The sequence below is a fragment of the Oryx dammah genome, unplaced genomic scaffold, assembly GCF_014754425.2.
Source record: "Oryx dammah isolate SB20612 unplaced genomic scaffold, SCBI_Odam_1.1 HiC_scaffold_27, whole genome shotgun sequence".
Taxonomy (NCBI): domain Eukaryota; kingdom Metazoa; phylum Chordata; class Mammalia; order Artiodactyla; family Bovidae; genus Oryx; species Oryx dammah.
Genome location: NW_024070211.1, coordinates 49,598,418 through 49,625,520, shown reverse-complemented (window position 1 = coordinate 49,625,520; position 27,103 = coordinate 49,598,418). Strand labels below are relative to the sequence as shown.

Sequence of the window (27,103 nt, the reverse complement as noted above, 5' to 3'; positions counted from 1 at the left end):
TCCATTTACTCAAATGTTCATCCTTTTTTGGATTTAAACTAATCTATATACAATATATTTTCATCATTATGAATAGGAATAAAAACAAAGAGAGTGATCCTGGTCTTGGAAGAAACAGCTGGATTTCATTGCAAAATGACCCAGTTCTGCCTGCTTGTGTGGCAATCACTCTGTGATTCATTTGGTTTTACTTTTTTAGTATTTAACTACCAACCCTGATTTCCAAACAAAGGAACTAAGAAACTATAAAAAAGAATAAACCGTTAAGACTAAGGAATGAAATGTAGCCTAAACTTATTTTTAGACATCTACACTAATCCTATACAGTTCTAAAGAAAATTTCAGTCTTTTAATAGATCTCATTGCTTATTGTAGAAAATGGAAATACTTAGCATAATACAGAAGAATCTTCAGAGTCTGGCCTCTATCTACGTACTCAAGACTTCAGTCTTGTTCTTTTTCTTGTATGTCTTGCTTTGGCAGGACTGAATTACTGGTGTTCCTGAGCCAGGCACACTATTTCATGCCTACAGACTTTCATTTCCTTTCCCGCTCCCCAAGCTGAGTTAATCACTCCTTCCTCTGTGCTGTGCATCATACTAGTTCCCTTACCAAACTATATTATAGTTACTTGTTTATATATCTGGCTCTGCTATTTGACTGATAATTCCTTATGGGCATAAAACCAGAATCACTTACCATGAGTAGAAAGTTACATATGAATAAATGCAACAAAAAGAAAACACTTACCAGATTCTAGTGGGAGACTGTTATCTGCCAAAGGCTGAGCTACACAGCCCTGCTCTACCTTTGTCGAAAGGGACAATTAGCTGTCTAACTCTAAACTGATTAGATGGCTTAAAAAGAACTGAAAAGAGCACAGCTTTCTGGTTATGAGATTCAATGATAGTTAATTCTGTCTGTGTGTACAACTTAAAGGCATCTTATGTTTAGTGCTAAGTCTTTTGGTAGAGGCTTGGAGCCCCTACTTGGATAGAAGTAGCAAGGAAAGCGTGATGGCCTGCAAGGGGGCAGAGGACATCAGAGGGAATAAAATGAATTATAAAACTAGATAAAAGAACTATAAAAACTTTACAGTCTGAGGTCACTTAAAATACCTTCTACACTTCACTGGCCCACTTGATAATGATAAGGAAGTCATTCCCTCCGTTCTATTGTTTCACAACACTGTTTTCAAAGGCAGACTTTTGTAGCACATTAAATGCAATCATGGAGAAGATGGCTATAACAGAATGACATTGGTGCTCAAAGAGATTTCCGTTCAGGTAGAGAATGTATTTCTGAGGAACACCCTGTTCTCTGGTGATGTCAGAGAAATTTTTTGACAATGGAACAAATCCAGTTTTTCTGGTCTAATCTACATCCTCTTGCACTCTCAGTGAAGTAAGGTTATTGTCTTGAGTTCAATGCAAAATAATGTTAATGCACAAAACACAAACATAGAAACAGAGAGAAGTTTTGGGAGGATTACAAACTAAGAAGTCCAAGAAAGCCACAAAGGGGGTAAAGAAAAGTTGTACATCAATACTTATAAGCATATCTTAGCATAAGTTTTTGTAAAGATCATATCACTTTGGGCCCAGTGCTTTACATTAATTATTCAACTGTCTCAAATGTGCATGTTCTTCTATTTGGAAGTCTATGTGTCTTTTGATAAATTGCACTGAGCATAGACATGACAATTACCGTAAATGCTTAAAATATACTTATTAAAGGACCAGCTGTATGAAAAATTGGTTGTAACATTAACATATTCAATGAACAGAGCTCCAGGGTGCTCATGGAGCAGCAGTTTAGAAAATAGATTCTATGGGGAATTCCCTGGTGGTCCAGTGGTTAGGACTCTGCCCTTTCACTTTCACTGCTGAGGGCTGGCAAGGTACTTTGTACCTATGTGCCTCAGTTTCCTCATCTGTGAGGTGAGAATAATAATAGTCTCTATAGGGTTGTTAGGATTGAATAAATTTATATTTATAAATTTATATTTGTTCCTAGAAAGTATCTGGCATGTAGCTAGCATGTGCTATACAACTGTTGGCTGCTTTGTTAAATACAGTCCTTTCCTGCAGAAAGAGGGGCAGCACACTATTCTCACTGTTAGCATTAGGATCAGGAAGCAAATCACCTGGGCTCAAATTATGCCATGTACTAGATCTGGAATCAGTTACTTTGCCTTTCTGAGATGGGGACAAATTAACTTCATAGAGTTGCTTTGATAGTAACTGTAAAACATGAGCCCAGGGCCTCGTACAAAATAAACACACAGACATCAGAGATGTGTCTCTCTGTTGGTGGCCCAGCTCAGAAAATATGGTTTTCAATGGACGCTGTTCTCAGAGACAAGTCATTGTTGGTTTAAAAAAAATCTCCAGGAAGAAGTTCATTGTAGAGACCTGGACTTATTTCAAAAGCCCAGCTTGGCTCCCTGTCTGTAGAATTCTAGATCAGAGGCCCTTAACTCACACTCTAGACCTCAAATCCCTAAGTCACCCTGTAGATTAGGTGTCCCCAGCTCACTCTCCAGACCAGGGTCCCTAACTCACACCGATCTACTCCATGGAGTCCCAGACTCACATGTCCAAAGGTACCAGCTTGATAAAACAAAGAAAGGGGCTGTGCTGGAGAAGGGACCTGGGGAAGACTTAATACCTCATCTGAGAGTGCAGCAGCCCTGGTCCAGTAGTTGCCATGTGGCCACGTGGGCCCAGTGTCACTGAATCTTCTTCTTGGTGGAGACAGGAGGATGGTGGTGAGAAGAGGGCTGGGATTCACTCTGTTGGCAGATTGTCTTTCTTATCTGACATTGTGACTTACTTTAAACATGCCATTATTTTCTCCCATTCTGAAGGCTGTCTTTTCACCTTGCTTATAGTTTCCTTTGTTGTGCAGAAGCTTTTAATTTTAATTAGATCCCATTTGTTTATGTTTGCTTTTATTTCCAGTATTCTGGGAGGTGGATCACAGAGGATTCTGCTGTGATTTATGTCGGAGAGTGTTTTGCCTATGTTCTCCTCTAGGAGTTTTATAGTTTCTGGTCTTACATTTAGATCTTTAATCCATTTTGAGTTTATTTTTGTGTATGGTGTTAGAAAGTGTTCTAGTTTCATTCTTTTACAAGTGGTTGACCAGTTTCCCAGCATAAAGAGATTGTCTTTCATCCATTGTATATTCTTGTCTCCTTTGTCGAAGATAAGGTGTCCATAGGTGTGTGGATTTATCTCTGGGCTTTCTATTTTGTTCCATTGATCTATATTTCTGTCTTTGTGCCAGTACCATACTGTCTTGATGACTGTGGTTTTGTAGTAGAGCCTGAAGTCAGGCAGGTTGATTCTTCCAGTTCCATTCTTCTTTCTCAAGATTGCTTTGGCTATTCAAAGTTTTCTGTATTTCCATACAAATTGTGAAATTATTTGTTCTAGCTCTGTGAAAAATACCATGGGTAGCTTGATAGGGATTGCATTGAATCTGTAGATTGCTTTGGGTGGTATACTCATTTTCACTATATTAATTCTTCTGATCCATGAACATGGTATATTTCTCCATCTATTAGTGTCCTCTTTGATTTCTTTCATCAGTGTTTTATAGTTTTCTCTATATATATACATATTTAGTTTCTTTAGGTAGATATATTCGTAAGTATTTTATTCTTTTCGTTGCAATGGTGAATGGAATTGTTTCCTTAATTTCTTTTTCTACTTTCTCATTATTAGCGTATAGGAATGCAAGGGATTTCTGTGTGTTGATTTTATATGCTGCAACTTTACTATATTCATTGGTTAGCTCTAGTAATTTTCTGGTGGAATCTTTAGGGTTTTCTATGTAGAGGATCATGTCATCTGCAAACAGTGAGAGTTTTACTTCTTATTTTCCAATTTGGTTTCCTTTTATTTCTTTTTCTGCTCTGATTGCTGTGGCCAAAACTTCCAGAACTAAGTTGAATAGTAGCGGTGAAAGTGGGCACCCTTGTCTTGTTCCTGACTTTAGGGGAAATGCTTTCAATTTTTCACCATTGAGGATAATGTTTGCTGTGGGTTTGTCATATATAACTTTTATTATGTTGACAGCCTTCGGAATGGGAGAAAATAATAGCAAATGAAGCAAATGACAAACAACTAATCTCAAAAATATACAAGCAACTTATGCAGCTCAATTCCAGAAAAATAAATGACCCAATCAAAAAATGGGCCAAAGAACTAAATAGACTTTTCTCTAAAGAAGATATATGGATGGCTAACAAACACATGAAAAGATGCTCAACATCTCTCATTATCAGAGAAATACAAATCAAGACCACAATGTACCATTTCACACCAGTCAGAATGGCTGTGATCCAAAAGTCTGCAAGCAATAAATGCTGGAGAGGGTGTGGAGAAAAGGGAACCCTCTTACACTGTTGGTGGGAATGCAAACTAGTACAGCCACTATGGAGAACAGTGTGGCGATTCCTTAAAAAACTGGAAATAGAACTGCCTTACGATGCAGCAATCCCACTGCTGCATATACACCAAGGAAACTAGAATTGAAAGAGACATGTGTACCCCAATGTTTATCGCAGCACTATTTATAATAGCCAGGACATGCAAGCAACCTAGATATCCATCAGCAGATGAATGGATAAGAAAGCTATGGTACATATACATAATGGAGTATTACTCAGCCATTAAAAAGAATACATTTGAATCAGTTCTAATGAGGTGGATGAAACTGGAGCCTATTATACAGAGTGAAGTAAGCCAGAAAGAAAAACACCAATACAGTATACTAACACATATATATGGAATTTAGAAAGATGGTAATGATAACCCTGTATGTGAGACAGTAAAAGAGACATAGATGTATAGAACAGACTTTTGGACTCTGTGGGAGAGGAAGAGGGTGGGATGATTTGGGAGAATGGCATTGAAACATGTATACTATCATGTAAGAAACAAATTGCCAATCTAGGTTCAATACAGGATACAGGATGCTTGGGGCTGGTGCACTGGGATGACCCAGAGATGATATGGGGAGGGTAGTGGGAGGGGTTCAGGATTGGGAACTCATGTACACCTGTGGGGTATCTCTTCACGGCTGCTTCAGCAAAGCACAGCCGCTTCTCCTTACCTTGGACAAGGGATATCTCCTTACCGCCACCATTCCTGACCTTCAACGTGGGATAGCTCCTCTAGGCCCTCCTGTGCCTGCTCAGCCACTGCTCCTCGGGTTGCTCCTCCCGGCCGCCGGCCTTGGCCTCGGCAAGAGATACCCCATGCCCAAGGTAAGAGAAACCCAAGTAAGATGGTAGATGTTGCAAGAGGGCATCAGAGGGCAGACACACTGAAACCATACTCACAAAAAACTAGTCAATCTAATCACACTAGGACCACAGCCTTGTCTAACTCAATGAAACCAAGCCATGCCTGTGGGGCAACCCAAGATGGTTGGGTCATAGTGGAGAGGTCTGACAGAATGTGGTCCACTGGAGAAGGGAATGGCAAGCCACTTCAGTATTCTTGCCTTGAGAACCCCATGAACAGTGTGAAAAGGCAAAATGATAGGATACCGAAAGAGGAACTCCCCAGGTCATTAGGTGCCCAATATGCTACTGGAGATCAGTGGAGAAATAACTCCAGAAAGAATGAAGGGATGGAGCCAAAGCAAAAACAATACCCAGTTGTGGATGTGACTGGTAATAGAAGCAAGATCCGATGCTGTAAAGAGCAATATTGCATAGGAACCTGGAATGTCAGGTCCATGAATCAAGGCAAATTGGAAGTGGTCAAACAAGAGATGGCAAGGGTGAACGTCGACATTCTAGGAATCAGTGAACTAAAATGGACTGGAATGGGTGAATTTAACTCAGATGACCATTATATCTACTACTGCGGGCAGGAATCCCTCAGAAGAAATGGAGTAGCCATCATGGTCAACAAAAGAGTCCGAAATGCAGTACTTGTTTGCAATCTCAAAAATGACAGAATGATCTCTGTTCATCTCCAACACCAACCATTCAATATCACAGTTATCCAAGTCTATGCCCCAACCAGGAACGCTGAAAAAGCTGAAGTTGAACGGTTTTATGAAGACCTACAAGACCTTTTAGAACTAACACCCCAAAAAGATGTCCTTTTCATTATTGAGGACTGGAATACAAAAGTAGGAAGTCAAGAAACACTGGGAGTAACAGGCAAATTTGGCCTTGGAATGCGGAATGAAGCAGGGCACAGACTAATAGAGTTTTGCCAAGAAAATGCACTGGTCATAGCAAACACCCTCTTCCAACAACACAAGAGAAGACTCTACACATGGACATCACCAGATAGTCAACACCGAAATCAGATTGATTATATTCTTTGCAGCCAAAGATGGAGAAGCTCTATACAGTCAATAAAAACAAGACCAGGAGCTGACTGTGGCTCAGATCATGAACTCCTTATTGCCAAATTCAGACTCAAATTGAAGAAAATAGAGAAAACCGCTAGACCATTCAGGTATGACCTAAATCAAATCCCTTATGATTATACAGTGGAAGTGAGAAATAGATTTAAGGGCCTAGATCTGACAGATAGAGTGCCTGATGAACTATGGAATGAGGTTCGTGACATTGTACAGGAGACAGGGATCAAGACCATCCCCATGGAAAAGAAATGCAAAAAAGCAAAATGGCTGTCGGGGGAAGCCTTACAAATAGCTGTGAAAAGAAGAGAGGCAAAAAGCAAAGGAGAAAAGGAAAGATATAAGCATCTGAATGCAGAGTTCCAGAGAATAGCAAGAAGAGATAAGAAAGCCTTCTTCAGCGATCAGTGCAAAGAAATAGAGGAAAACAACAGAATGGGAAAGACTAGAGATCTCTTCAAGAAAATTAGAGATACCAAGGGAACATTTCATGCAAAGATGGGCTCGATAAAGGACAGAAATCTATGGATCTAACAGAAGCAGAAGATATTAAGAAGAGGTGGAGAATACACAGAAGAAATGTACAAAAAAGATCTTCATGACCCAGATAATCAGGATGATGTGATCACTATCTAGAGCCAGACATCCTGGAATGTGAAGTCAAGTGGGCCTTAGAAAGCATCACTACAAACAAAGCTAGTGGAGGTGATGGAATTCCAGTTGAGCTGTTTCAAATCCTGAAAGATGATGCTGTGAAAGTGCTGCACTCAATATGCCAGCACATTTGGAAAACTCAGCAGTGGCCACAGGACTGGAAAAGGTCAGTTTTCATTCCAATTCCAAAGAAAGGCAATGCCAAAAAATGCTCAAACTACTCCACAATTGCACTCATCTCACATGCTAGTAAAGTAATGCTCAAAATTCTCCAAGCCAGGCTTCAGCAATACATGAACCATGAACTCCCTGAGGTTCAAGCTGGTTTTAGAAAAGGCAGAGGAACCAGAGATCAAATTGCCAACATCCGCTGGATCATGGAAAAAGCAAGAGAGTTCCAGAAAAACATCTATTTCTGCTTTATTGACTATGCCAAAACCTTTGACTGTGTGGATCACAATAAACTGTGGAAAATTCTGAAAGAGATGGGAATACCAGACCACCTGACCTGCCTCTTGAGAAATCTGTATGCAGGTCAGGCAGCAACAGTTAGAACTGGACATGGAAAAACAGACTGGTTCCAAATGGGAAAAGGATTTTCAAGGCTGTATATTGTCACCCTGCTTATTTAACTTATATGCAGAGTACATCATGAGAAACGCTGGACTGGAAGAAACACAAGCTGGAGTCAAGATTGCTGGGAGAAATATCAATAACCTCAGATATGCAGATGACACCACCCTTATGGCAGAAAGTGAAGAGGAGCTAAAAAGCCTCTTGATGAAAGTGAAAGAGGAGAGTGAAAAAGTTGGCTTAAAGCTCAACATTCAGAAAACGAAGATCATGGCATTCGGTCCCATCACTTCATGGGAAATAGATGGGGAAACAGTGGAAACAGTGTCAGACTTTATATTTTTGGGCTCCAAAATCACTGCAGATGGTGACTGCAGCCATGAAATTAAAAGATGCTACTCCTTGGAAGAAAAGTTATGACCAACTAGACAGTATATTCAAAAGCAGAGACATTACTTTGCCGACTAAGGTCCATCTAGTCAAGGTTATGGTTTTTCCTGTGGTCATGTATGGATGTGAGAGTTGGACTGTGAATAAGCTGAGTGCCGAAGAATTGATGCTTTTGAACTGTGGTGTTGCAGAAGACTGTTGAGAGTCCCTTGGACTGCAAGGAGATTCAACCAGTCCATTCTGAAGGAGATCAACCCTGGGATTTCTTTGGAAGGAACGATGCTAAAGCTGAAACTCCAGTACTTTGGCCACCTCATGTGAAGAGTTGACTCATTGGAAAAGGCTCTGATGCTGGGAGGGGTTGGGGGCAGGAGAAGGGGACGACAGAGGATGAGATGGCTGGATGGCATCACGGACTCGATGGACGTGAGTCTGAATGAACTCCGGGAGATGGTGATGGACAGGGAGGCCTGGCGAGCTGCGATTCACGGGGTTGCAAAGAGTCGGACATGACTGAGCGACTGAACTGAACTGAATTGTACACCTGTGGTGGATTCATGTCAATTTATGGCAAAGCCAATACAGTATTGTAAAGTAAAACAAAAATAATAATAAAATAAAATAAATAAACATGCCAGTGTCATTCAAGAAAAGTAAACCCAAGAGCAAGGAAAAGAGAAATAAATCTGGAAGTTTTGTTGAGAACATCCCTTCATGTATTCCTGTCTATTCTTAATAATGCTTTAAACTGTGCTGAAAAGAGACTGGCAACCTGATTCAGCTTAGAGATGTGAGGAAGAGCGAGCTGTGCCCACAGAGTGAGGTATTTTCATCAGCGCTCTCTGAGTGACTGAAGTCGCTCAGTCGTGTCCGACTCTTTGCGACCCCATGGACTGAAGCCTACCAAGCTCCTCCCTCCATGGGATTCTCCAGGCAAGAGTACTGGAGTGGGTTGCCATTTCCTTCTCCAGGGGATTTTCCCTACCCAGGGATCGAACCCGGGTCTCCAGCATTCCAGGCAGACGCTTTAACCTCTGAGCCACCAAGAGTGCCCAAGCGCTCACTAGAGTGGAAAGTTACGTCTCTGTGATAGGCTTGGTGTCTGCGTCAAGCCTTTGATTTGATCTCCTTACACTGGGGTGGTAATATCAGAGACTCTATTACTTTAAAACATAGGAAATTAGGGGGGAGGCGTGGTTGTTTTGGCTAGAACTGTAGAGCACAGGCAGTTAGCAGCAGCTGTGAGCCATCTTGGTCTTAGCTCCTCAATCACCAAGAGTTCCTTCTCAGTTCCTTGGGAGAAGGAACAAATGTTGTTGACAGCATTAATGGGTGGGGTTGGTTGCTATTCAATCAATGCTACATGATTTGTAAAAGCTTTATTATACTTTACAAGGCCATTGTGAAGGAAAGTATTTTGTAGTTGCTTTGAAAACTACCCACATGCAGTGTGGATTTTTTTCTCATTAAAATGAAAACATATAGAAGGTTAAGTAATGTTCTGTCATTTTTCCTCATAGTTTCTGAAATAAAATATCAGTACACTTTTTTACGGTCCTTTGCTTAAAAACTTCATAGATAAAGATCAAATTTTAAAAATACAAAAAAGTCACATTCTTTTAGTATAAAGCTAAGAACTTGTTCAATACCAAAAGCTTCGCCCTGATGATGTAACTCTATGAAAAAAGTCCAAGACATATAAATGTGTTTTTTTGTGAAGATTGGTATGTATTTTTGAAATATTTATGAAACATTAGTTCCTCAGATAAAGATACGATATGCAAACACTGGCAAGTAATTTTTTACCATATTTTTAAAAGGGAACAGACTGTCAAACTCCCTATTTTATTTAGCAATTATAGTAAAAAATAACAAGTAACATATACCAAGGTATTCTGTTTCAGGCACTATGTGAAGTGCTTTACATGCCTAATATTAATAAGTCCTTACAAAAACTCCATAAGGTAGATATTGTCATTATTTTCAGATAAGGAAACTCAGGAAGAGAGAGGTTTGGTAACTTGCCCAGATTGTTAGTGAGTGGTAAGGCTGTGCCCCTGAGAGTGGGAAAGATTGAAGGCAGGAGAAGGGGCAGCAGAGGATGAGACGGTTGGATGACATCATTGAATCAATGGACATGAGTTTGAGCAAACTCTAGGAAATAGTGAAGGACAGGGAAGCCTGGTGTGCTGCAGTCCATGGGGTTGCAAAGAGTCCGACACAACTGAGCAACAGAACAACAACAACAACAACAACAAAGGCTGTGACTGAACCAGACAGAATGACTCCAAGGAATTCTTCAGGCAAGAATACTGGAGTGGGTTGCCATACCCTCCAGGGGATCTTCCCGATCCAGGGATCAAACCTGTGTCTCTTATGTCTCCTGCATTGGCAGGCAGATTCTTTACCACTAGTGCCCCCTGGGAAGCCCTTTTAGTACCTACAGGAAAGTAAAACTTCATTTGCAATTTTGTTAATTCAAAATTTGTGAAAATTCAGAATGAGCTGCACTAAAGCTTTTGATTTCTATAAATTATTAAGCAATTTAATGTATGGATATTAAAAGGAGTATCTGGTTTACGCTACTTGTCAAAATGTTTTGTTACTTAGAAATATAAACTACTATATAAGGAACGTTCAAATTACGTAACTTTTTGTTTTCAATAAAAGTTGCCATCTTTGTAGTCACTCATTAATATATTTAATTGAAGTAATACAGTTGTAGTTTTGAAATACACTCCCACTCAAGGAACTACATAGTTCATTATTATAGGCAGCTGTGCAAAAGATCACATCATGACCACTTAAAACTCTTGCAGTCTGTGTTCCACTGCTGCCTCCTCCATGTGCTGCACTCCACCTATTCTATTTGCAGTTCCCAAACCATGAAATAGTCTCTTGTTTCTGAGTCTGTTCATCTTGTCTTTCAGCCTTGTTTGCCTTACTCCCACTTCCTACTTAGCTCTTTTTTTTTAACCTTTAAAAAAATCTTGTCTGGGGGTAGAAACATAACATACAAAAAGCACAAAACATACTTAAAAGTGCCAACATTTGGTAATGCCATCCATTCAAAAATCAGAAAATGACAGGCACTTCAGAAGCCTACCATTCCGCCCTTTCCAATCACAATCTCTCTCTCCCACTCCGTGCTAACTTGACTTTTTCTTTGACTTTAATGGTCTTCAATTCCTTGTTCTTCTTAATTAACTATACAAGAATGGTGGTGCTCATGGTAAAGAACATGCCTGCCAAAGCAGGAGACATAAGAAACGTGGATTTGATCCCTGGGTCGGGAAGGTCCCCTGGAGAAGCGCTTGGCAACCCACTCTAGTATTCTTGCCTGGATAATTTCATGGACAGAGGAGCCTGGTGGGCTATGGTCCGTAGGATTGCAAAGAGTTGGACATGACTGAAGCGACTTAGCATGCATGCATGCAAGAATGTAAATAAACACTATAGTTCAATTTTCCCAATTTTTGGAGCTTTGTTTAAATGGAATCATACAATATGTGCTTTTGTGTTTGTTTTCTTTCACTGAACATTAAGCTCATGAGATTCATCTGGTACAGCTTGTGTAGTTATGATTTGTTTTTCTGATTGCATTATAGTAGAGGACCACAAAAGTACTGCCTATGGCCTGTTTTGTCACATATGGTATGTTGACTCTACACTGGCTGAGCTGAGTAGTCAGGACAGAGATCACATGGCTCACAAAGCCTAAAATATTTGCCATCTGGCCCTTTTCAGAAAAAGCTGGTGTGCTGCGGTTCATGGGGTCGCAATGACTTGGACATGACTGAGCGACTGAACTGAACTGAACTGAGTCTTACTTCTGTAGTATAGCATTGCATTGTATATACAGGTACATGTGCTCAGTCGCTCAGTGGTGTTTGACTCTTTGCAGCCCCATAGACTGTAGCCCTCCAGGCTCCCCTATCCATGGAATTTTCCAGGCAAGAACTGGAGTGGGTTACCGTTTCCCATTTCAGAGGATCTTCCTGATCCAGGGATCGAACCTGCATCTCTTGTGTCTCCTGAACTGGCAGGCTGGTTCTTTACCACTAGCACTACCTGGGAAGCCCTGCATCATATGATATACCATAATTTACTTTTCTAATCTCTTGTTTGTAGATTTCTGAGTTGTTCACTCTTTTGGGGTTATTACAAGTAGTCCTTCTATCAGTATTTTTGTATGTGCTGCAGGTGAATGCGTAGCCACGCTTCCACTGGGATATGGATCTTTGCTAGAGAGATAATGACAAAGCATTTTTTTTTTCAAAGTGGTTGTACCAGTTTACAAACACCTGGTATCAGCAGTCTTTTGACATTTTAGGGGCTTCCCTGGTAAAGAATCCACCTGCAATGCAAGAGACCTGGGTTCAATCCCTGAGTTGGGAAGAACCCCTGGAGAAGGGAATGTCTACCCACCCCAATAGTCTGGCCTGGAGAATTCCATGGACAGAGGAGCCTGGTCACAAAGAGTTGAAAATGACTTTAATTTTCTCCAACATTTTAGCTGTTTTTTTGATAATTAGTAGTGGTTTCTCATTGTGGTTTTAGCATGCATTTTTCCTGATTACTAATGAAGCTGAGCACAGTTTCATATGTCTGTTGGCCATTTGGATTTCCTGTTTTGTCATCTACCTGTCCAAATTTCTTGTCCGTTTTTCTATTCAGTTGTTTTTTCCTTCTTGATTTTCAGTTTCATTTTATGTATTATGGATACAAATCTTTGTCTAACTTCCACTCATTCTTTAGAGGATAGGAGGTGGCACTTAAAAATTTTTTTTTAAACTTTTTTTAGCAACTAAGCAAGCTTTTTTTCTTAAAAAAATAATTTTATTTATTTATTTTTGACTGTACTGGGCCTTTGTTGCTTTGTGCGTGCTTCTTCTTCTTGTGGTGAGTGGGGGCTACTATTCATTTTGATATGTGGGCTTCTCATTGCAGTGGCTTCTCTTGTTGTGGAGCACTGACTGTAGGGCATGAGATTCAGTAGTTGCGGCACATGGGCTTAGTAGTTGTGGTTCCTGGTTTTAAAGCACTGACCCAGTATACGTGGCACATGGGCTTAGTTGCCATGATGGGCATGTGCCATCGTCCCAGACCAGGGACTGAACCTGTGTCTTCTGTATTGGTAGGTGGATTCTTTACCACTTGAGGGAAGCCTGAGGTGGAATGTCTTTTAAGGAGTCTTTCTGGATCTACCTATCAAGTGGAGGTGTTCTTCTTTCCACCTCTACAACCCTCAGATTTCTAGCAAAGCCTGTATCACAGCATAGAGTGTTTGCACCGTAAATGAATGCCCCTCAGCAGGATGCTCGCTAGGATGCAGGTTCTTACAAGTCAAGGACTAGGCTTTACTTATCTCTGTATCCTCATTCTGAGCTCAGTAGGTGCTGAGTAAGTGTTAGTTCAGAGAATAAATAAATGTCCACCCAGATATAAGAAAAAAAACCCAATATAATGGAGATTGCCAATAGAAATGTATTTTCCTCCCAACATCAATATTTATTCAAGTGGGTTGAAAAGTGAAAGTGAAGTTGCTCAGTGGTGTCCAGCTCTTGGCAACCCCATGGACTGTAGCCTACCAGGCTCCTTGGTCCATGGGATTTTCCAGGCAAGAGTACTGGAGTGGGTTGCCATTTCCTTCTCCAGGGGATCTTCCCGATCGAACTCAGCTCTCCCAAATTGTTAGCAGATGCCTTACCATCTTAGCTAACAAGTGGGTTAACTGTATGCTATTATCAGAGATTCCCTACTCCCCCAGGTCAGAATGGGATCTTTCTCTTCCATAACAGTCTGAAATTGTGAGGTTTTATTACATTTTTAAACCAAAATATCCCACCAATTTAAACATAAGAAAAGTCTGTATGCAGTTTTTCACCTGGTAGGAGTTTGCACTAGGCACCATGTCAAAGATTATGTTGATGCTTGAGTAAATTTAGCAATTTTTGCTATAAATTTCTTTTTATGTAGTATTTTACATTTGAAATCTTTTGACGGCTTGAGAAAATATTCAAGAACTTATGAGTCAAACAGATATAGAAAATTTAGCTGGACTGACCTTCCTTCTTTCCTTCCTTCCCTCATTTCTGATACTTTATTCATCTCTTGATGATTTTTAGATGCATCCTTTTCAGTGCTGCATTTTCATTCTTCTTGAAAGTTCTCTAGTATTTAAAATTACTGATCATTTCTTGCTTTTTGAAACCCTTCGTTTCCTTGTTTTCTCTGGTGCTATATAAGTTGCAGTTGTCCTCAGACTCTGTCATTTTTGTTGGAGGTGGTTTAGTTGCTAAGTCCTGTCCAACTCTTTGAAACCCCATGGACCGTAGCCTTCCAGGTTCTTCTGTTCTATGGGATTCTCCAAGCAAGAATACTGTTGTGGGTTGCCATTTCCTTCTCCAGGGGATTTTTCCAACCAGGGAATTGAGCCCAGGTGTCCTGCATTGTAGGCAGATTCTTTACTGACTGAGCTATAAGGGAATGACTTGTAGACTCTGTCATTTTGTTGAATAGTCCTCAATACCATTAAATATGCCTGATGACTCAGCCCAAGACACTTATGCTCTGCCCATATTCTCCTCTTTAAGACTTTATTTACTTCAAGTCCTCTTGGAAGTCATCATCTCCAGCCGTGTACCTATAACTCTCTCTGCCAGGATGTTCCACTGCCACCTCACAGGCATCGTGCCTGGAATGGAATTGCTGTTTCACCCACTGACTCTTTGTGGGATGCCCCTCGTACTGTGGGAGGCATGGTTATTCCCACAGTTTCTCAGGCTCAGAACTGGGAAGTTATCCTGGATTTCTCATTCTTTCTGTTCCTTTCTATCCAGCCAGCCACAGGCTAAGTTCCTCTTTGGTAATGTCTGTTACAAATGCCCCTTGCATCCTCTCCTCATTGCAGGTCCACATTGTCAGTCATGTCTGATTCTTTGTGACCCTATAGACTGTAACTTGCTAGGCTCCTCTGTCCACGGGATTCTCCAGGTAGAAATACTGGAGAGGGTTGCCATACCCTCCTCCAAGGGATCTTCCCAATCTGGGGATCTTTCTGATCCAGGGATCTTTCCAATCCAGGAATTGAGGCCGCGTCTCCTATGTCTCCTACACTGGCAGGTAGGTTCTTTACCCCTAGCACCTCCTGGGAAGCCCATTATTTCAACACCACTTATTGGCCATCAGTCTTGTGCCAAACAGTGTGCCAAACACAGCAATGCAAAGGTGGACACGGTATACTTCCTGACCTTGAGGAGTTCATAATCTTGTCCAGTCTGACCAATTAGAATTTAAAATACCAGAAGGCAAAAACTATGTGTTATTTCTTTTTGTATTTCATTACTTATCAGCATCTTCTATGGAATCCATACATCAATATATTTATTACTATAACAATGATAACAAAAGACAATGACAGTTTCTGTTCTCATAATAAGAAAGCTAGCCAGGGCCCAGCAAAATTTTTCTCAATGCATTTTTACATAATTCTATTAGAAAGTCAAAAAAGGAAGTTACCATCCATCCTTCTTTTGGGTTTCTAATATTATAGAAATTTCTTTTTAATCATAAAGCTATACATGCTCTAAAAATCTTTAAGGCCATGGTTATTCAGATTATTTTCTGGGATTGCACAAGAAGGCAAACCAACCCTTCTCGATGATTTTCAGAGTTCATTTAACTTTTCACTAATAAATTCTGTAATGTGTGTCAGAAACTCTGACACACACTCTCATAAATACAAATGTATAGATTACTATACAATAATTCAGAAAATTTATCACAAAGACTGTGCTGAAATCTCAATAGTGCAATTAGTAGACCTGGCATAAAGCTAGGAGGGATAATACTTAACTTTTATTAAGTGATTCTGTGCATGGGTGCTCAGTCACTCAGTCATGTCTGCCTCTTTGTGACTCTATGGACTGTAACCTGTCAGGCTCCTCTGTCCATGGGATTATCCTGGCAAGAATACTGGAGTGGGTTGCCATTTATTTATCCAAGGGATCTTCCTTACCCAAGGGTTGAACTTGTGTCTCCTGTATTGCAAGCAGATTCTTTACCACTGAGCCACCTGGGAAGGCCTGCTTACTAAGTGCCAAGTACTTTAACCAAAAGATTATTTTGTATAATCTCCTTTAATATTTAAAACAATTCTATTATGTAAGCACCATTAGAATCCCCATTTCATAGATGAGGAAGCTGAGATACAACAAAGTTCATAAACTTGCTAAATTAGTGAGTGAAAGAGCCTAGATTCAGAAGCCAGGAACTTGACTCCAGACCCTTGTGTGCTTAATGATTAGACTATTATTTCTCCCATAGGAAATGGCAACCCACTCCAGTATTCTTGCCTGGAGAATCCTATGGACAGAGGAGCCTGGCAGGCTATAGTCCATGGGGTTGCAAGAGTCGGACACAACTTAGCAACTAAACCACCACCACCACCAGAGATATATAAATAATGGCTCAAAGTCCCCACTGCACTAAAAAACAAGTGTGGGAAAGGCGCGCGCACACACACACACACACACAGAGGGAATGGAACTAAATGGAAAACAAATTGTTCAAGATAATTATAGCCACTATAACACAGGGCACTGAAAATTTCAAAGGGTCTCCTGCCCCACTGGGACTAACTCCCTATCCCATGTTCTCTATTGGGAAAAACAGAGAAGAACAATGTAAGAGACAGGCTCTTCATGAGCACACACAGCTGTCGCCACCAGACCATTTTGTTTCCTGGAAGGTTGCTCACTGCACATGGCCTCTGAGAGGCAGAAGATGCCACTATTCAGTAGTTCTTACAGCAACTCTAGGTCAGAATGGCTGGGGCTAAACCTAGAAGGCTGGTGTGCTTTAACCCATGTGACTCACTTCTCTGTACACTAGAGGACGGGGGTGAGATACAACAGAAGAGAACAAGGTGATTTGTGGAGCTGGGCTGATACTGAGTTTTGGCTTCTGAAGCAAAGGCAGAGACACAAACAAAACAAAACCAAAAACATGTGGAAGAATCGGAGAGAAAGGGAACACCAGGAGACTAGGCGCCTGGACAAATAGGAACCAGGTGCAACTTTAAAATACATGCTTGCTTTCTGAGTTAGCGTTTGCAAACTATGCCCGTATCTCCACTTTATATTGTAATACTCTATCATTTCATCCAAACACGTAGAGTGAAAGGTAGAAATTTTACTCCTTTCACAGAGAAAAGGGCTTCTAATAATAACAAAACCAAAATGACTTCTGAAGAAAACTGTAGATCTTTCTGATTCAAGGATGGTTGCATTTAAACAAATTTGTTTGACATTGCTAACACTGTTGGGAAGAAATAAATCAGAAAAAAAATTCAAGTTACTTTAAGACCTATGGGGATTTGTGTAGCAAATCTTAAAGCACAGAACAGAATGGCTCTGGCCTAATATTTATGAACAGATAAGGTTTTGAGGTTAAGGAAAATATGTGTTTGTGTCCTTGAATTTATAAAAATCAGTCCTAAAAATTAATTGACAACGACAATCAATGGAGAAAATATAGCACCACATTACAAATATTTTCTCAAATGATGGTTTTTGAAAAAGTATAGAAAAATTCATTTGAGTAGTTACTTCTCTGATTATCACCATTATCTTTATCTACGTTTAACTTTCATCATTAAAAAGAAAAGTAAGAATATTGACAGTTTTCCTTTCGGTAGCCTTAACCTTAGGTAAAAATGGAAAAGTAAATACATTAAAAATATATGTACAGACTTTGCATATGCCTCTAGAAGGGAGTTTGTTTGCTGGCCAGCTCAGTTTTTGACAAAGAAAAATGGGCTGCTCTTGCTATTTGCACAAAGATGCACTGTTTACAGAACAAACCAAAAAATGGAGAATTTGTGTTTAAAAGAAATTAATATCCAACCTGATAATATGCTTAGTATAAATCAATTAACTGATAAAATGTGCAGCTTATTAGAATTTAAAAGCATAACTTGCCAATAAGAACTTAATACTAATATCTGGACATTCTAATAGCAAGCAAGACACTCAACTTCATTTTTAGTACCCTATAATTAAAGATATACTTCTGCTTTTTAAAAACTAAGTTTTATCAATGTCATTGTACAGTAAAGTTTCCAAAAGAAGTGAGGTAAAGTATTTGTGAAGTCGAGCTGCCTCTATTCCGTGCACAAGGCTGCCATCTGGGCTTGTTTATTTGTGTTTCCAACTTTCTGGAACAGGGAGTTTCTCTGTTAGAGACTGGGTATCAAGCAAAGGAAGTATCTTATAGAAGACTATAGTTTTTTCTTTTTTACTGTATTTTCAAACTTCAGGTTTAGTTTGGTCAAAAATATCAAGTGACTAGCACAATCGCAACATTTAACACAGGTGGAGGCCTCAGAATTGTCTTAGCAAATATCCTTCCACATGATGCAAGTAACATTTCCTACATGCCACCTTCTTGTGCCTTTCAGATCTTTTTCAAAACATAAACTGTCATTAAGGCTATAGCTACTTGGCTGAGAAAGCAAGCGTTTTTCATGTATCCTTCTACAAATAAGCATTTGATTTAAAAGTGAAAGAACTGTTTCCAAGCAGTTTTTCTAATTTTATAAAGTACATATGAGCCAAATTTACAAGAAACAAAGCAAACAGAACTGAAATCTTTCAGAATGTAATTAAGAAACAAAGCATTATTGTTAGATTGATTGCACAATCTAATTATGAAGCACCATGTAAAAAGCGACAAACCAACCCTTTAAAAAACTAGTAGTCCTTTATCTTTGAAATCTTTCATTTAACAAATAAAATAGAAGCAAAAATACCTTGTAATGTAAAGTCCAGCAATACATATTCGTAAGCAAATTCTGTCTTTGTTTCCACTTGCGGTCTCTTCAGGGTAGAAAATATTTTTCCAGGGCTGCTATCATCAGGGTCTTCTAGCTTTCTAAGTCCGCACCCCATGGCAAAATCTGTAAGGAATTAAATTGCAGAATAGGGGAGGGAGACCAGCAAACTCTGTTGTTTAAGCTGCAAAAAGAAAGTTACAGACTTAACTGCTTGGATTTTTTCCGCTAAAACATAGATACTCAAAAAGAAAACATTTGAGTCCAAAGAAAGGAGCTGAAGATTTTTTCTATCCATTTTTCTGTAAAGTCGCTGAATCCATGATGATTAAGCTACAGCTCTGGGAGGCTGGGCTTGATCTTAGTAGAAACATGCAAGCTGCTACAACTTAGCGGAGAATTTCCATGCCACGTCAATTTACAGCCAGCCCCCTACCAGAGTTCTGTCGCTCAGGGCACCAACAGTGCTTTGTCTATTCCAGTTGGCTGGATGATAAAGAAGGTGTCCAGAAACGGAAATAAAAAGGCAAAAGTGCAAATCAGATGGAAATACCTACAAGTAGAGGCTATATTCAGACATAGTGGCATGCAATTCTTTTTCTGTTTTCTCATTTCCCTCTTTCTTGCGCCCACCCCCTCCTTCCTCCCTGCTACTACCAAGAAAGCAAAAGGAGAGAGAGAGAGAGAGAATGAAAAAAATGGATTCTCAACGTGGTTGGAAACAAAAATCATTTCCAGAAAGGAAGTCAGGAAACTATTTCTGGAGTCTAGAAGGAAAAAAGTTAAAGTTAAAAGAAATTCCATTCTTAATCTTTAGATAGCACTTTTGAGGATTTCTTTTCACATGAAGGTTTTTTTTTGTTGTTGGTGAAAAAATCATATACCAAACTGCCACAAATAAAATGTTTATATTAAACATAATAAAAAGATTTAACTGCAAAGAAGAGACATTAATGTGGATTATTAATTTCACTAACATCTATAAAGTTTAAAATATTCTGTTAGAAGACTTATGATAGTAACTAACACTTCCACAGGTCCCAGAGTATCCTCAATTAAACAACAACTGACAACTTGATTCATTCAGCCTTACAAGTTGTTATTTACCTGAAGTCAAGAACAATTCATAATGGAACAATGTAATGAGTGTTACTGTATTTTACCATTTACATATCATTCTGATGAGTATGACATACTAATCAGAACTGTGATCCCTGGAATCAGACTACCTGGGTTCAAATACAACTTCTAATGCCTACTAGAGACGTGATCTTGGGCAAGTTACGGACCTCCCAAGTTTCAATTTCCTCCCTTGTAAAATGGAGTTAATAATAGTATTTACCTCACAGGCTTGTTATGAAGGTTGAAAGAGATAATCTTATCTCATATCTTAACATCATGATTGGCAAATAGCTTAAAATAAATTTGTTAATGTGCTTTTACATTATAAAACAGGGTTGAGAATAGTGATAGAAAAGAAGTGATTCTGCCATCATTCCCATTATTTACAAAGCAAATCTTGATCAATTTCAGATTTTATAGAACACAAGCCTGAAAAGATTTTTCAGGTACATTGAAGAGTGCACATGAAAACTCTCAAAAAGGGATAAATTATTTAGTTTGTAGATCACTGTGACCTCTTGTCTCTTCCTTCTGCCTTCTTTAAATAGCTTACTTCTCAGAAGTGTTTTTTAACAGAGGAAGATTCCATAGTCTTTCATTCTCAACGATAAGCAGGATTGGTCATAAGCAACTTCTGGGTAAATCTGGCTAAAAGACAGTGGATTCTTTGACTATTCCCAGTGTTTCCATACCTGTCATTTTTCATGTTCTCTTTTGCTGTGAGCTGTAGAATGGCTCAAATAGAATATTTGAAGCTCACTAATCAAGATTGCTGGAAGAAATATCAATAACCTCAGGTATGCAGATAACACTACTCTTATGGCAGAAAGTGAAGAGGAACTAAAAAGCCTCTTGATGAAAGTGAAAGAGGAGAGTGAAAAAGTTGGCTTAAAGTTCAACATTCAGAAAACGAAGATCATGGCATCTGGTCCCATCACTTCATGGGAAATAGTTGGGGAAACAGTGGAAACTGTGTCAGACTTTATTTTTTGGGCTCCAAAATCACTGCAGATGGTGACTGCAGCCATGAAATTAAAAGACGCTTACTCCTTGGAAGAAAAGTTATGATAGCATATTGAACTTAGATAGCATATTGAAAAGCAGAGACATTACTTTGCCAACAAAAGTCTACCTAGTCAAGGCTATGGTTTCTCTAGTGGTCATGTATGGATGTGAAAGTTTGATTGTGAAGAAAGCTGAGCACCAAAGAATTGATGTGTTTGAACTGTGGTGTTGGAGAAGACTCTTGAGAGTCCCTTGGACTGCAAGGAGGTCCAACCAGTCCATTCTAAAGCAGATCAGTCCTGGGTGTTCATTGGAAGGACTGATGCTAAAGCTGAAACTCCAATACTTTGGCCACCTCATGTGAAGAGTTGACTCATTGGAAAAGATTCTGATGCTGGGAGGGATTGGGGGCAGGAGGAGAAGGGGACGATAGAGGATGAGATGGCTGGATGGCATCACCTACTTGATGGACATGAGTTTGAGTAGACTCTGGGAGTTGGTGATGGACAGCGAGGCCTGGTGTGCTGCGATTCATGGGGTCGCAAAGAGTCGGACATGACTGAGTGACTGAACTGAACCCCTATTGCTGTACTTGGTAAATTATTTATTAAATAATCATTGTATTATTAAGTATCTGCTATGTTCCAGGCACTAATTAAATGCTGGCTGGGTACACAAGCTGACTAAATGTGGCCTCTGCCCTAAAGAAACTGAATTCTTAATGGGGAAGACAGACTTATAAACAGATAATTTCAATTTGATTTGGTAGCTGCTAAGATAGCATGCTTCCAATTTGCCTTGATTCATGGACCTGACATTCCAGGTTCCTATGCAATATTGCTCTTTACAGCATCGGACCTTACTTCTATCACCAGTCACATCCACAGCTGGGTATTGTTATTGCTTTGGCTCCATCCCTTCATTCTTTCTGGAGTTATTTCTCCACTGATTTCAAGTGGACCTTAGAAAGCATCACTACGAACAAAGCTAGTGGAGGCGATGGAATTCCAGTTGAGCTATTTCAAATCCTGAAAGATGATGCTGTGAAAGTGCTGCACTCAATATGCCAGCAAATTTGGAAAACTCAGCAGTGGCCACAGGACTGCAAAAGGTCAGTTTTCATTCCAATCCCAAAGAAAGGCAATGCCAAAGAATGCTCAAACTACCGCACAATTGCACTCATGTCACATGCTAGTAAAGTAATGCTCAAAATTCTCCAAGCCAGGCTTCAGCAATACGTGAACCGTGAACTTCCAGATGTTCAAGCTGGTTTTAGAAAAAGCAGAGGAACGAGAGATCAAATTGCCAACATCTGCTGGATCATCAAAAAAGCAAAAGAGTTCCAGAAAAACATCTATTTCTGCTTTATTGACTATGCCAAAGCCTTTGACTGTGTGGATCACAACTGTGGAAAATTCTGAAAGAGATGGGAGTACCAGACCACCGGACCTGCCTCTTGAGAAATCTGTATGCAGGTCAGGAAGCAACAGTTAGAACTGGACATGGAACAACAGACTGGTTTCAAATAGGAAAAGGAGTACGTCAAGGCTGTATATTGTCACCCTGCTTATTTAACTTATATGCAGAGTACATCATGAGAAATGCTGGACTGGAAGAAACACAAGCTGGAATCAAGATTGCCGGGAGAAATAATAACCTCAGATATGCAGATGACACCACCCTTATGGCAGAAAGTGAAGAGAAACTCAAAAGCCTCTTGATGAGAGTGAAAAATTTGGCTTAAAGCTCAACATTCAGAAAATGAAGATCATGGCATCAGGTCCCATCACTTCATGGGAAATAAATGGGGAAACAGTGGAAACGGTGTCAGACTTTATTGTTTTGGGCTCCAAAATCACTGCAGATGATGACTGCAGCCATGAAATTAAAAGACGCTTACTCCTTGGAAGAAAAGTTATGACCAACCTAGATAGCATATTCAAAAGCAGAGACATTACTTTGCCGACTAAGGTCCATCTAGTCAAGGCTATGGTTTTTCCTGTGGTCATGTACGGATGTGAGTTGGACTGTGAAGAAGGCTGAGAGCTGAATAATTGATGCTTTTGAACTGTGCTGTTGGAGAAGACTGTTGAGAGTCCCTTGGACTGCAGGGAGATCTAACCAGTCCATTTTGAAGGAGATCAGCCCCGGGATTTCTTTGGAAGGAACAATGCTAAAGCTGAAACTCCAGTACTTTGGCCACCTCATGTGAAGAGTTGACTCACTGGAAAAGGCTCTGATGCTGGGAGGGGTTGGGGGCAGGAGGAGAAGGGGACGACAGAGGATGAGATGGCTGGATGGCATCACGGACTCGATGGACGTGAGTCTGAGTGAACTCCGGGAGTTGGTGATGGACAGGGAGGCCTGGTGAGCTGCGATTCATGGGGTTGCAAAGAGTCGGACATGACTGAGTGACTGAACTGAACTGAACTGAACTGAAGATAGCATGCATAGGATGCTATAGAAACTCTCGAAAGAGCCTGTAACTCAGCTTGGAGGGTATAATAGAGCTGTTTTGAAGGATGAGTATGCATAAGATAGATAAACAGAGGTGGGGAGTATGTGCCAGGAAAAGGCAAAAGCATGAACCATACTATGGAATCATGAAACAGTATGGCATGAATTTGAAGGAGTACAACACAGTTGAGAATTACTAGAGCATAACATTTGAAAGAAGACTGAGCTTTAAGGGAGACATGAGTCAGTGTAATGGGCTTTCTAAGTTGTACAAAGGCAATTTTGACTTTATTTTGTATACAAGAAAGGAAAATCATATAATCAAATGGAAAAATTAAAGGAGGAGTTTGCAATAAGCAAGTGACATAAGTGTGTTTTTGGTAGGTTACTATGGTTGATTTGAGGAAGATGGTCTTAATAGGATCAAAATGGGGGAAGGCCAGGCATTCTGGAAAGTACTGCAGTAGTCCAGTTGAGAGTTGATGATTGAACAGATGAATGACTAAGATGCATCATTATGTTCTCAAAGACTTTCTATTATCTCTATAAAAAGGAAATGCACTTCCTTTAGTTCAGAATTGCATCACTTAATCATTTTTCTCTCAAAAAGTCTAACAAAAGAAATTTTTGACTATTAATGATATTTCAAAACACTATTTCTATGTCAATATGACACACATTCTTCCTATTTTAACTATATAGGATTTATATTAATATTATGCTTAATAAACAGCATTTTGGTTATTTTCAATGTTTTACGGTGAAGAATTTTGTAAAGATTACATTTTTCCCTACTTTGGATTAATTGCTAACTTCTTTGATTTTACTTCATAAATGGTCAGAGGAAATAGTTTACATACAAGGAAATCAGAAATAAGCTGAGAAAATGTATTCTAATGAGTAAATAATTTATTTACATTACTTACAGAAATATGTAGTTGGTTATAGACTATTTAAGATATTAATGTTAGATGTTTTTTCTTTTCATTGGTCTCTTCTGCATGGCATGTGGGATCTTAGTTCCCTGACAAGGGATGGAAACTGCACCCCCTGCATTGGAAGCTTGGAGTCACTGGAACAACAGGGAAGTTTTAGATTTTTTCTTTAAAACTGTATTTTGGGCAGTAAGCTTTTGTTTGTTATCACACATCTTTGCTCCATATCTCTTTAATGCTTGTACATTTTTAGACAAATACTTTTGGTTAAACACTGTCTTGCATCTCCAACTTGTACTTAAGAAAAACGTACATTTCTTCAATAATATATTTTTCCATTTGAAAAAAATGTCTGTTTTCTGGTTTTGTTATTTTGTTTTATAAATAAACTTGATATTTTAGAATAATATTAGATTCACAGAAAAATTGAGTGGAAAGTACAGAAAGTTTCTATAAATCCTATCATCTCCACTCAGGCACAACCTTCCACTAACACCCAGCACCACTGTGGTACTGTTATGGTGCATTTGTTACAATCGATCACACATCACTGATACATCATTATTATTCAGAGTCCTTAGATGACATTAGGGTTCATTCCTGGTGTTGTACCTTTTGACAAATGGGTACAGCAAATTTTTGACAAATATATATTGACATATATCCACCATTGCAGTATCATACCAAATTGTTTTCACTGTCTTAAAAATCTGTGCTCTACCTATTCATCCCATCTTTATTTCTTGTTTAACTTTTGATGTATCTGCTAATTGTAATATAAATGGTAAAATAGTCAGTTCTTTCCCCCCTCTGATATTCAACTGTCACAATCATATTTGTTTTCATAGATAATCTTTTGCCTGTCCTGTATCCCCAGGTTTGTTGTATATTGAGTAATTACATTAAGTAGGATACATTTCTGGAATAAATGTTTTTTAACATTGGTCATTTTTTTCTATTGATTTATATTTGCTGTCAATTATAGATTTCAGGGACAGTTTTCAGTTCTGTACTGTATAGGGGGTTGTCCCAAGTGCAGACTTTTACGTGGTTAGATATGATGAAGATATAATATCAGTTGTCTATGTTCCAGTATGGCCCCAGTTAGTCTTTGAATGAATGAATGAATGAATGAACTTTGTGAAAGCATTCTCCATAATTTGTTGTTCAGTTGCTAAGCTGTGTGTGACCCCATGGACTGCAGCACGCCAGGCTGCCCTGTCCTTCACTATCTCCTGGAGTTTGCTCAAACTCATGCCAGTTGAGTCAGTGATGCTATGCAACCATTTCAACCTCTGTCACCCTCTTCTACTGCCCTCAATCTTTCCCAGCATCAGGGTATTTTCCAATCAGTCATCTTCTTCACACTAAGTGGCCAAATATTGGAGCTATAGCTTGAGCATCGGTCCTTCCAGTGAAAATTCAGGGTGGATTTCCTTTAAGATTGACTGGTTTGATCTCTGTGCAGACCAAGGGACTCTCAAGAGTCTTCTCCAGAACCACAGTTCAAAAGCATTATTTCTTTGGTGCTCAGCTTTCTTTATAATCGGTAGCATATTATTCTCATGGTAACTACTCAAGTTTGGAACATGTGAGTTCACTGAAGTCTTAAAGCTTCTAAGAGATATGTATCATCCAACCCATTTTGTACAGACAAAAGTTTTTGCATAATCATAAAATTTTAAAATTCAATCTATTTTATGTGGTCCTTATCCAAAAAAGAGGACTTCCCTGGTGGTTCAGTGGTAAAGAATCCGCCTGCCAATGCAGGAGACTCAGGAGACTTGGGTTTGATCCCTGGGTCAGGAAGATCCCCTGGAGGAGGAAATGGCAACCTACTCCAGTATTCTTGCCTGGGAAATCCAATGGACAGAGGAGCTTGGTGGGCTATAGTCCATAGGGGTCACCAAGAGTTGAAAGTGACTGCATGCAAGCAAGGCAAAAAAACCCCTCAAAACAACCAGTTTTATGAAATGCCTACTATATAGTAAGGCACTGTGTGGATACAAAGATCAAAAAGCCAGTTTATGTTCTCTAGAATTCACAACCTAGCAGACCAACACTGAGTTTTAACTATTTAATGTAAGGTTAGATTCAAAGTGTAGTCAAATTTCCTAAGTAATTAATGACTTATTAAAAGCCCCGTGCTGTGTGCTTAGTTGCTCAGTCCTGTCTGACTCTTTGCGACCCCATGGACTGCAGCCTGCCAGGCTCCTCTGTCCATGGGACTCTCCAGGCAAGAATACTGGAGTGGGTTGCCATGCCCTCCTCCAGGGCATCTTCCTGACCCAGGGATTGAACCCACATCTCTCTCTCTCTCTCTCTTTTTTTCCTTTGTCAGCAAAGTGATGTCTCTGCTTTTATTTATTTTTAAATTTTATTTTTACTTTATTTTACTTTACAATACTGTATTGGTTTTGCCATACATTGACATGAATCCACCACGGGTGTATACAAGCTCCCAATCCTGAATCCCCCTCCCACCTCCCACCCCATATCATCTCTCTGGATCATCCCCATGCACCAGCCCCAAGCATCCTGTATCCTGTATCGAACATAGACTGGCACTTCATTTCTTACATGATAGTATACATGTTTCAAAGCCATTCTCCCAAATCATCCCACCCTCTCCCTCTCCCTCAGAGTCCAAAAGTCTGTTCTATACATTTGTGTCTCTTTTGCTGTCTTGCATAAAGGGTCATCATTACCATCTTTCTAAATTCTGTATATATGTGTC

The 27,103-nt window shown here is 39.5% G+C and overlaps 1 protein-coding gene across 2 annotated transcripts in view; it reads right to left on the bottom strand.

Annotated features, from left to right (window-relative positions):
* RFTN2 (raftlin family member 2) overlaps positions 1–19,517 on the bottom strand; it is a 74,228-nt gene extending 54,711 nt beyond the window's left edge. The window contains exons 1-2 of one of the 2 annotated variants that reach the window (XM_040228869.1): positions 19,405–19,517; positions 18,827–19,031 (exon numbers count right to left, since the gene is read on the bottom strand). In XM_040228869.1, coding sequence (XP_040084803.1) covers positions 18,827–18,965 — 139 coding nt within the window. In that variant the 5' untranslated portion in view covers positions 18,966–19,031; positions 19,405–19,517. The remainder of the gene's footprint in view (positions 1–18,826; positions 19,032–19,404) is intronic. The other variant, XM_040228868.1, reaches the window with a different exon arrangement.
* Positions 19,518–27,103: the final 7,586 nt, after the last annotated feature.